The 13211-nt window shown below is 42.0% G+C and overlaps 1 protein-coding gene across 2 annotated transcripts in view; it reads right to left on the reverse strand.

The window, feature by feature from the left end:
• Positions 1-3537: 3537 nt before the first annotated feature.
• Positions 3538-13211, reverse strand: part of C8H2orf80 (chromosome 8 C2orf80 homolog) — a 43134-nt gene continuing 33460 nt past the window's right edge. For both annotated transcript variants that reach the window (XM_063428807.1, XM_063428808.1), the window contains one exon: positions 3538-3672. In XM_063428807.1, coding sequence (XP_063284877.1) covers positions 3574-3672 — 99 coding nt within the window. In that variant the 3' untranslated portion in view covers positions 3538-3573. The remainder of the gene's footprint in view (positions 3673-13211) is intronic.

Genomic DNA, 13211 nt, shown 5'->3' on the forward strand with positions numbered 1-13211 from the left:
GCCACAGCTCCCAGCGTGCCTGCCAACCAGCAACAGCAGCCAGCCTGGATCGGCCCTGGCGTGACACATGGTCTGCAGCTCTGCACTCGGCGGAGCTGCAGACTGAATATCATGGCCACTGGACCACCAGGGAATAGATTTCTTTTTTTTAAAAAAAGTATTTTAGTGTGGGGAGGCTGCTAACTGAAACAGTCTCCCCAAACTCTGCAGTGTCACCCTCCTCCCACTTGTCACCTTCTCCCACCTGTCATTCCCGATAGTATTAACACCCCCCACATGCTGGCACCCCCCTCACCTGCCACACACTGCCAGCCCTGCACACACACTCACTGTCCCTCCCTACACACACAATGTCACCGCTTACACACACACACATTTCATTTTGTATAATTTAGTGGTGGAAGTTATTAGTGCCCCCCAGTTTTGACTCTGGTATCTTATGTGCCCCCCTATATAATACATAGTTACATAGTTACATAGCTGAAAAGAGACTTGCGTCCATCAAGTTCAGCCTTCCTCACATTTGTTTTTTGCGGTTGATCCAAAAGAAGGCAAAAAACCCAGTTTGAAGCACTTCCAATTTTGCAACAAGCTAGGGAAAAAATCCTTCTTGACCCCAGAATGGCAGTCAGATTTATCCTTGGATCAAGCAGTTATTATCCTTCATTGAAAGATTATATCCTTGAATATTCTGTTTTTGCAAGTATGCATCTAGTAGCTGTTTGAACATCTGTATGGACTCTGATAAAATCACTTCTTCAGGCAGAGAATTCCACATCCTTATTGTTCTTACAGTAAAAAAACCTTTCCTTTGCATTAGATGAAATCTTCTTTCTTCCAGTCTAAACGCATGACCTCGTGTCCTATGTAAAGTCCGGTTTGTGAATAGATTTCCACACAATGGTTTGTATTGGCCCCGAATATATTTGTAGAATGTTATCATACCCCCTCTCAGGCGACGTTTTTCTAAACTCAATAGGTTTAAATTTGTTAACCTTTCTTCATAGCCGATGTGTTCCATTCCTTTTATTAATTTTGTACAGATAAAATAGAAAGGTGAATAGCGCTAAAGATCAGAAATTGTACATACGTTTAGTAGAAATACTGGCCAGCGGAGTAACTTAAAAAAAGGAGAAACAAAGATACAAATAATGGTACAGTATGTATGAACGATATAATTCCACAAGAACAAAGGTGTTATATTCACACTCACACTTTGAGGAGCTATATCAGCTCGGTGTTAAGAGCTTGGACGGAATAATCCCCATCTATGGATTTCTTGAGGTTCCAGATCGTTGGTGAGTTTATAGGTGTAAGTATTCGTTATATGAAAAACAAGAGTAAAATACGCCGCATGGTCTAGTACGTAAATATAAAATATTGTAGTAAGAGTAGATGATCCTACTTACATATACTAGAGCAATGACCTGCTCTAGTTTGGAGAATTTCAGGTGGAATAATCCCCACCTCGGGATATAGTGGACCCAGGTATAGCAGCAAAGCAGTATTAAATAGGAAGGAGGACAAAAAAAAATGACTGGATGGTTTAAAAATTTTATATACTTTAATACAATAAGTAAAAAGTGGATTATACACTATAAAACCAGTCCTGTATAAAAGTCCAAAATTCTTCCTCACTTGACGCGTTTCGCCGAAGCTTTCTCAAAAGTGAATCAATGAGCTCCTCAAAGTGTGAGTGTGAATATTACACCTTTGTTCTTGTGGAATTATATCGTTCATACATACTGTACCATTATTTGTATCTTTGTTTCTCCTTTTTTTTTAAGTTACTCCGCTGGCCAGTGTTTCTACTAAACGTATGTACAATTTCTGATCTTTAGCGCTGTTCACCTTTCTATTTTATCTGTCCATTTATCACAAGGTAGAGGGAACACCTTGTTGGTGAACTGCTGCTCACCCTTGAGAAGAGAGCGCTTATTACCCTTTTGCATATTAATTTTGTAGCCCGCCTCTGCACTTTTTCTAGTGCCATAATATCCTTCTTTAGAACAGGTGCCCAAAATTGCACTGCATATTCAAGATGTGGTTTTACCAGTGATTTATAAAGAGGCAAAATGATATTCTCATCCCGAGAATGAATGCCCTTTTTCATGCATGACAATACCTTACTGGCCTTGGCCACTGCTGATTGACATTGCAATATCTAGAGGCATCACACAGAGTGTAACAGTAAGATAAGAAACATTTCATAGTAGCTAAACAAATGTCTTTATGTTGTAGGATTAGGAGGCAAATAATTTATGATGTCTCTTTTGTAACATAGTGTATATAGAACAGATTCACTTTAGTTAATATTTGAAAGAAGAAATGTATATATATATATATATATTAGTAAGTAGAAAACCTTATGACACAAGAAGTCAATACAAACATTTTTTTCACAGGGAACCTAGAAAACAGAAAAGGTACAACATAGTGTGAACTGTTTAAAAGCATACAATAGAAAGGGTGGGTTAGGAGTTCCACTCACATGACTCACATGTATTATACGCTGTAGGGTGCCACTAAGGGCTATATGATCCAGTTCCCCAAGATCACCAAAGAACTGTATGATGGATCCTCAATATTTCCAAATACAATTTATTGAGTACAAGTGGACAATATATATAAAATTGGGTACTATAAAAAGAGTGGTAGTGAAAAAAATACACAAATGGTTACACTTACCACCTATTAGTAACCCAAACAGAAATAAATATAAAGTGCATAAACAGCAAACGCGTTTCAGCAAATGTAGCCTTCTTCCAGTGCTAATATTACTGTCTTCATTTTTATAGCAATAGCAGTGTCCATCTCCAGTTTATTTGTTTCATCTGTTTCCCATTTTCTCTACTCTCAATCCACCGCAACGTCATTTCCGGCCAATTCTGATGACGTTGCGGGTTCGTGGAACGCACGATGGAACGCAACGTTAAAAGTCCCTCCTTGTGACATCATATAGCTCGATCTCCCGATCTCCCCTCCAACAGTTTATAGTCTTTTCTTAGACATTTTTAAATGTCTTGAACTTACATTAATGGCACCCTACAGCATATAATACAGAGCCTGGGACGGCTCTGAATCACATGAGTGTAACTCCTATCCCACCCTTTCTATTGTATGCTTTTAAACAGTTCACAATATGTTGTTCATTTTCTGTTTTCTAGGTTCCCTGTGAAAAAATATGTTTGTATTGACTTCTTGTGTCATAAGGTTTTCTCCTTACTAGTATATATATAATTCTTCTTTTTGATGGTTTACTAAGTGTTTGGGGAAAGCACGACATATTCTAGTTCTGACACCTATTCACTTTTGAAGCGCCTTACACACTTATTTGTTTTCTATTTAGTTAATTTTTAGTCGCACTGACCAATCATTGTACTTTTTGATCTCCAATAGTGAAGTGAAAAAAAACAGACAGATACGTACAATGATAATTATCAACTCATAGTTGTGCTGTTCTTTTTCTACATTTACAATACAATTTCAACAATTCAAAAAAAAACATAAAACCTTCAACACTGTAAATAAAAAAAAAAAAAGAAAGAAATAACACACAAATAAGTAATTAATTTAACTGCAAATTTCAGAATCTTCACCATTGTCTTCATTAAGATCTGTTAGGCTCCCTTCTGTTAATGATTCAGTTGAAGTGTTTTCTCTTTCAGAATCCTGCAACATATGATATCAATACATATTAATTACCTGAAACAATACCTGTGAGAGTTATGACATTACACCTAACAGAGGCTGACAGTGTTAGTTCGTATCATCATGCAGTTTTACTGGGAGGTTATTCACTAAAGTGAGAATTCGTAGTGAGTTTCAACTTTAAGGCGTATATACTAGAACTGGAAGCATATCTAAATTAGAGAAGTTTTCTAGTTCAGCTATTTTGGCCTTAAATTTGAAATTCAGTTTATATTTACTTGGAAGTCTCACTTTGGTGAATAGACCTGTAACTCTAACATCAACACCTATGTTTCCTGAACGCAAAGCTCCATAAAAGAAATCCACAGAGTGAGTGGAGAAAGTTGTAGGAGGTTATTCATGATTACCTGGTTAACATAGTCCATGTATGTGCACACATGGCAGACAGAGGAAGAGGGAAAATATTTGAGGTCTGGGGGAACCTTACACTTTTTTTCATACAAATAAATAAGTAACTGTCTCACGTTGTAAGAGAGCTGATTGTCTCCCATTTGCTTAATGATATCATGCATATTCTTTTTTTTGTTTGTTTGTTTTTTTGTTTTTATCATTCAATGTTTTATTGATAGACTTGACATGATAATAGCATTACAGTTAACAATGTAAATAGTACACATTATACATGGCAGTATGATATGCAGTATAGGTAGCAATTGGCAAAGGTAAAAGCACATTAACAGACCGTATCTTTTTTTTTTTTTTTTTTGAGGTTAGAGATATATTGAGTTATACACATAAAAATTGAAAATAACAAACATTCATAAAACATTCAGTCTCTCCTGATTCCTGTTTCCCTTTCCCTTTCTTCTTTTTAACTAATTCAGTAGAGACTGAGCGACAAACACAACAACAATTATCTTGACGTGGAGTCCCCCCCCCCCTTTTTCTCTTTTTCTTTTTCCTTTTTTATAATTTCTTTTTCTCTGAAAGTGTGTATATCAGGTATGATTAGAGCTGAAAATGTAGTTACTTCAGGGCATTGTAAAGATTATTCTTTAAACACTCCAAATATTTTCTAACTATAGTCATACTATACTATACTATATACTATGCTCTCACTATTTTTAATTTTTTTTCTGAACTCTCAAATAAGTTAGATCTAAGATAGTATTTAATTATAATTATTGCTCTTTCACTGTACATCCAAATTCTTGTTGAAGCTGGATTTAAGCTTTAAATTTTTTTTAATGGCATAAGTCTTGAATTCTTAAATTTTTTGGAGACTTTGTGGAAGTTTGAAATCCATAATATTACATTCCAAGGTTTCTAATGGAGTGGTCATTGCATAGTTTTCTTGTATTCACTTGTTCTTCTTAAATTGAGACCATTCTCCCAAAATATTTGTCAAGACTATACAATCAGCTTTAAACAGGATTGTGTTTAGTTCTGATTGTTTACACCATAATAAAGTTTCCAAATGATCAACTTTTGTTAAATGCTGCTCTATTCTATACCAATCTTGTTTTTTTTTTTTAGATGTTATTAGTATTTGATGAACCTGAGTCAGACTATTTGCTAGTTGATATCTAAAAATATCTGGAAAGTTTACACCTCCCTGAGTTTTCTTTCGATGTAAGTGGTATTTAGATATACACTGTCTTTTATTGATCCATAAAAGCTTTTCTACAAGTATTTGGAACTGTTTTATATATTTACACGGTGCTATTAATGGGATCATCCTAACATTATAGGGCCATATCGGTAATATATATGATTTAATTACATTTATCTTAATCATCCAGTAAACAGATGCATCCTTCCAGCTCTTTAGTTTCTGGGATAATTCTTTAGTTAGACGTGCAACGTTGACTTACGCAAGGTTTTCTATTTTTTTCAGGAATTGTTATACCTAAGTATTTTAACCCTTCCTGTGGCCATTGAAGTATGTTTTAATAAAGCCACATGCTCAGGATCCATACTATATGTTACAGCTTGTGTTTTTTTCTATGTTTAATTTATAATTGGACATCTTCCCATATATATCTAAGGTTTCTAACAGAGTATTAACAGATGTTTTAGGAGATGTAATTGTTAAAATAATGTCATCTGGGGGCGTGGCTAACCGAGCAACAGAGTGGACGCAAATCTCTGGAGCTCCGAGGAAGAAACCTAAATATAGCGAATCCCCAGAAATATCGAAGCCCCACAGGCGACAAACTTACCCACCCTCCAACAGAGACTACCATGGGACGTAAAAATAAAAAATACCAGCCTCCAGCGACACCGAAAATGCCAGACATCAGGCTCTCCTTCGAGAGACCTGCAGCCGCAACCGCGGCTCCCGCCAAAATGGCGCCCGCGGCCCGGGCAGAAATGGAGGCCTCAGACGCATCCCAAGAAGAGGGAGACACGTCCTCTTCACCCGAACCAGGAGAAGAGTACCCAGAAACGGACTCCGAGGAGGATTCATCCCCAATGACTAAGGGAGATATGAAACACCTCCTGCAAGAAATAAGGCAAGTCTGGAAATCGGACCTGAAAGAGGCCCAAGCAGACATAGGGGACCTCCGCAAGAGGATCTCCGAAATTGAAAACAAAGAGACAAAACGGGAAAACCAGATGCAGGACACCCACAACCAAATGGAGGACCTAGCCTCCAAAGTGCAGAGACTTACCCGGTCGGTGACCGCACTGGAATCCCGCCACAGGCGCAAGAATGTCCGCATGCGGGGCATACCAGAAACGGTAAGCGACGACGCTCTGCTACCCTTCACACAGAGACTGGTGGCCTCGATGGGCCTAAAGAACAAAGATACCAAAGGGATGGTGGTCTCGGCGTTCCGAGTACGGAAAGCGGCAACAGCGCCCCAAGGGGCCCCGAGAGACACAATAGTTATCTCCAGAGACATAACAGTGAGAACCGCTATCCTCAACAGGTCCAGGGAGATAAAGTTATTCCGGTTCGAGGGCTGCTGCGTGACAATCTATGGAGATCTTCCCTTCGAAGTACTAGCGGCAAGGAGACAACTGGCTCCAGTAGCCAAGAAACTGAGAGAAGCAGAGGTCCGGTACCGCTGGGGAGCAGACGGAACGCTGAATACCCAAAGAGGGAGCGAGACTCTTACACTATCGCCCGGAGAAGATCCCACGGCGTTCTGGAAGGCCATAAACCTACCGGGAGAAGAACCACAAAACACTGGGGCCTGATCCTGAGAATATCGACAAGGAGAGAATGAGAGCCTGCGAGCAGAGATGCCCTGAAACAAGGACTGACCCGCTACTTGACTGACCCCATATCAGGCAACACGACCTATAGACCACACAAGACTCACATAAAAAGGGAGGGAGACGAACTCACACCGGGACGAATCGGCAAGTAGCCAGGCCACTTCGCCCCCAAGACACAACATAAGACACAATACGAGACACAGCACCACATAGACCAGACGCCTAGCACCATGACTACACGAGACTACACAACATAGATAACACAAAATAACCCACAAGAGACGAGGACACACACCAGACTATAACAAGACCCATCAGAAGGCAACCCTTGTGTCAGTACGAAGGTACCGCAGAACTTTAAAAATGAAAGACTTATAGACGAGGCACAGAATAACGCTTGCCTCCATGACATACTCGGCATAAGTTGTATTCTTTGATGCAAAACCTCAATAAAATACAAATTTAAAAAAAATAATTGGGATTACTGGGTACCAAAGTACTTTATGATCCAACCTGAGAACGTGGGTAGGCCTCTCATCTTTCTTGGTATGCTCACAAACGTCTTAATATAGGTGAATGAACTACTTGACCTTATGAAGTTAATTTAACAATGCCCAACAATACATATTTCTGGTGCTGCAAGAAGTGCTCGGCAAGCAACAAAAGCATTTATATGCCTCTGCCAGCTTGAAGAACATCCAGTACACTGCGAATTGTTGGCTCCCGAAGAAGTGCTTTTCCAGGGGTGGAGACTGCTGGGTTGTTTAATCTTTTCGACCAGTGAACTGGGTATCCCTTGATCTTACATAGTAGGCATGAGTGGATTGGACACTCTTGATACTTGATAATCTCCTCTCTCTTTCCATCTATTACTACCTAGGGACTGAAATGAAATGAAGAGTAAGGGCTATTAAACAGACCCCTTCCTGGTTAACTCTTTCTTCCACCCCTGTGGAACGTAGAAAAACGAGATGACATTTTTGGCAACTAATGGCTGCAAACAAGATGTTTCACTGTTTCCTGCTGAATGTGTCACTTTTACCATATACTGCAAACTGATGAGAAAAAAAAACATTTGTTGAAAGTGGTGAATTACACTGTTAAGTCAGCATGTTTGCCATTTTAGTAAATATCATGGAATTTGTATTTTTCAGCAAATATATTGATCTGTATGTACATGTGGCAGCTATATTCATTACTAAAGTGTAGCCCTAAAGTCTTCTCCTATCCACTCCCATGCACAATCACACTTATACACTGCTGAAGGGATCTATATGCTATGTGGGGTCTCCTCAAGCCTGTCAGCCACCACCACCCCCTTGCTATGCTGCCGATAAGAGACTATTTGCAATGCCTCTTCTAAAAGACTTAAATATTCTGATGTATTTTACCCCCCCTTTTTTTTAACTTCAAACAGGATTTCTTTTTAAACTTGTACTTAATACTGAGTCAGGATTATTTAGTAAACACAATCTGCAAGGAAAAAAAAAAAAAAAAAATAATGTCATCTGCATATGCAGATAATTTACATTCCAAATTACTTATTTTCACCCCTTTTATATTTACTTCTTGTCGTATCTTTTGAAGTAAAGGCTCTAAAGTTAGTATGTATAAATAGGAGCTAATGGGCAGCCTTGACGAGTGCCATTATTTATTTTAAAACGTGCTGTTAAAAATCCTTGACCTGATATTATTGCAGTTGGTGAAGAATATACAGCCATTATTTCATCCATCATAAAATTTCCAAACTTGAAAATGTTTAATACTTCTTGTAAGAAAACCCAGCTGACCTTGTCAAAGGCTCTCTCAGCGTCCAATGACAGGTCCAGCATGGGGATTCTTTTAGACCCAATATAACCTATTATATCTATGATTTTCCTGGTGTTATTACTTGCATATCTATTTTGAATAAAACCCACTTGTTTTTTATGTATAAAGCGTGGCATTATTTCTTTCAATCTTTCAGCAAGTATTGAAGAATATATTTTTGTGTCACAATTAATAAGTGATATAGGCCTATAGTTCGTAACTCTAGTTCTGTCTATCTTCTTTTGGAATGGGCACTATTTTGGCTTGTAACATTTCAATAGGAAAAAAAATTCTGTTTAATTTCATTAAATGTATCAGAAAGATATGATGATATAGTCACTGACATTCTTTTATAAAAAATATAGTCATACATATTGTATGAATTACTAAGTCATATTCCATGGAGAATAGCACTGCATTATATTGTACCATATGTAAAGGTTAAAAAAAAGTCACAAATGAAGAGAAAATAAGCAAAAGAAAGAAGAGAAAATAAAGTGAAGAGAGCAGAATAAAACCATTAGGGAAGGAAGAAGAAATCGGTCCCAAAAGAACATGGGACAAAAAAGGAATGCATGAAGATCTACTAGGATGCCTCAGTGAGCAAAAATTGCCTCAGGATTAATCGGGAGATCTGGTCCTAGCACGCCTAGGTGGTAACCTTTTGGAAGAAAATGTATCAGCATAAGATAGATTTGTCTAGCTTTGTTCCACCAGGGTTAACTAAATGAAATTAATGTTAAAAACCTATCCTAATAAACTAAACAAATTAAATTCCACTTCCCCCTCAAAGGAAGCAAAGACAAAATGCAAATGCCCATAAGGAATATGTGATTTATTTGGCTAAAAGCTCAACAGGGAAATGAGTCAGATGGGCCTCCTTAAAGAACATTAAGAAGTCCACAGAGATGCATCCTCCCCTCCTCGTCACCGAAGCAGACAGTGCAGAACCAGCAGAACTGGAAAGGTCAGTCCATCCAGGGCCGGCCTTAGGCCTTTAGGCGCCTTATGCGAAAAATCTTCACAGTGCCCCCCCATTCATGTATGATGTAATGTTTGTGTTGTCTGTGTATGTGATAGGTGTGATGACTGTGTGTGATTTGTATGCTATGTGTTGGCTCTGTGTGATATTTGTAATGACGCAGACAGCCACACACACAGGCAGGCAGCCACACACAGGCAGGCAGGCACACACACATACACACACACACACACACACAGGCAGAGAGCCACACACACACACACAGAGGCAGATAGCCATACAGATGCAGGAAGACATCCACACACACACAGAGGAAGGAGTCACTCACACACACCCACACACACACACACAGGCAGACAGTCACACACACACACAGGCAGACAGTCAAACACACACACACACACAGTCACACACACAGGCAGACAGTCATACACACACAGGCAGACAGTCACACAGACAGCCACACACATACACACAGGCAGACAGCCACACACAAAGAGGCAGATGGCCACACACACACTGGCAGACAGCCACACACACAAGCAGACAGCTACACAAACACACACAGGCAGAGAGTCACTCACACACACAGGCAGACAGTCACTCACACACACACAGGCAGACAGTCACGCACACACACACACACACACACACAGGCAGACAGTCACGCACACACACACACAGGCAGGCAGTCACACACAGGCAGACAGTCACACACACACACGCACATAGGCAGGCAGTCACACACAGGCAGAAAGTCATACACACACAGGCAGACAGTCACACACAGACACACACACAGAGGCAGACAGTCATACACACAGACACACACACACAGGCAGACAGCCACACACACCGAGGCAGACGGCCATACACACACACTGGCAGACAGCCACACACACAGGCAGACAGCTACGCAAACACACACAGGCAGACAGTCACACACACACACAGGCAGACAGTCACGCACACACACATACAAACACACACACAGGCAGTCACACACAGGCAGACAGTCACACACAGAGGCAGAAAGTCATACACACAGACACACACACAGGCAGACAGTCATACACACAGACACACACACACACACACAGGCAGACAGTCACACACACATAGGCAGACAGTCATACACACACAGGCAGACAGTCATAAACAGACACACATCCACACACACAGGCAGACAGTCATACACACACACACACAGACAGTCACACACACACAGACACACACACACACACACACAAAGGCAGACAGTCATAAACACACACACACATCCACACACACACACAGACAGTCACACACACATAGACAGACAGTCATACCCACACACAGGCAGACAGTCATAAACACACACACATCCACACACACAGGCAGACAGTCACACACACACACACAGACAGACACACACACACACAGGCAGACAGCCATACACACACACACACACACACACAGGCAGAGAGCCACACACACACACATAGGCAGATAGCCATACAGACGCAGGAAGACATCCACACACACACAGAGGAAGGAGTCACTCACACACACACACACACACACAGGCAGAAAGTCACACACACACAGGCAGACAGTCAAACACACACACACACACACACACAGTCACACACACAGGCAGACAGTCATACACACACAGGCAGACAGTCACACAGACAGCCACACACATACACACAGGCAGACAGCCACACACAAAGAGGCAGATGGCCACACACACACTGGCAGACAGCCACACACACAAGCAGACAGCTACACAAACACACACAGGCAGAGAGTCACTCACACACACAGGCAGACAGTCACTCACACACACACAGGCAGACAGTCACGCACACACACACAGGCAGACAGTCACGCACACACACACACAGGCAGGCAGTCACACACAGGCAGACAGTCACACACACACACGCACATAGGCAGGCAGTCACACACAGGCAGAAAGTCATACACACACAGGCAGACAGTCACACACAGACACACACACAGAGGCAGACAGTCATACACACAGACACACACACACAGGCAGACAGCCACACACACCGAGGCAGACGGCCATACACACACACTGGCAGACAGCCACACACACAGGCAGACAGCTACGCAAACAAACACAGGCAGACAGTCACACACACACACAGGCAGACAGTCACGCACACACACATACAAACACACACACAGGCAGTCACACACAGGCAGACAGTCACACACAGAGGCAGAAAGTCATACACACAGACACACACACAGGCAGACAGTCATACACACAGACACACACACACACACACAGGCAGACAGTCACACACACATAGGCAGACAGTCATACACACACAGGCAGACAGTCATAAACAGACACACATCCACACACACAGGCAGACAGTCATACACACACACACACAGACAGTCACACACACACAGACACACACACACACACACAAAGGCAGACAGTCATAAACACACACACACATCCACACACACACACAGACAGTCACACACACATAGACAGACAGTCATACCCACACACAGGCAGACAGTCATAAACACACACACATCCACACACACAGGCAGACAGTCACACACACACACACACACACACAGACAGACACACACACAGGCAGACAGCCATACACACACACACACACACAGGCAGAGAGCCACACACACACACATAGGCAGATAGCCATACAGACGCAGGAAGACATCCACACACACACAGAGGAAGGAGTCACTCACACACACACACACACACAGGCAGACAGTCACACACACACACAGGCAGACAGTCAAACACACACACACACACAGTCACACACACAGGCAGACAGTCATACACACACAGGCAGACAGTCACACAGACAGCCACACACATACACACAGGCAGACAGCCACACACACAGAGGCAGATGGCCACACACACACTGGCAGACAGCCACACACACAAGCAGACAGCTACACAAACACACACAGGCAGAGAGTCACTCACACACACAGGCAGACAGTCACTCACACACACACAGGCAGACAGTCACGCACACACACACACACACAGGCAGGCAGTCACACACAGGCAGACAGTCACACACACACACGCACATAGGCAGGCAGTCACACACAGGCAGAAAGTCACACACACACAGGCAGACAGTCACACACAGACACACACACAGAGGCAGACAGTCATACACACAGACACACACACACAGGCAGACAGCCACACACACCGAGGCAGACGGCCATACACACACACTGGCAGACAGACACACAGGCAGACAGCTACGCAAACACACACAGGCAGACAGTCACACACACACACAGGCAGACAGTCACACACACACACAGGCAGACAGTCACGCACACACACATACAAACACACACACAGGCAGTCACACACAGGCAGACAGTCACACACAGAGGCAGAAAGTCATACACACAGACACACACACAGGCAGACAGTCATACACACAGACACACACACACACACACACACAGGCAGACAGTCACACACACATAGGCAGACAGTCATACA

Source organism: Pelobates fuscus, chromosome 8 (assembly GCF_036172605.1).
Source record: "Pelobates fuscus isolate aPelFus1 chromosome 8, aPelFus1.pri, whole genome shotgun sequence".
Lineage (NCBI taxonomy): Eukaryota > Metazoa > Chordata > Amphibia > Anura > Pelobatidae > Pelobates > Pelobates fuscus.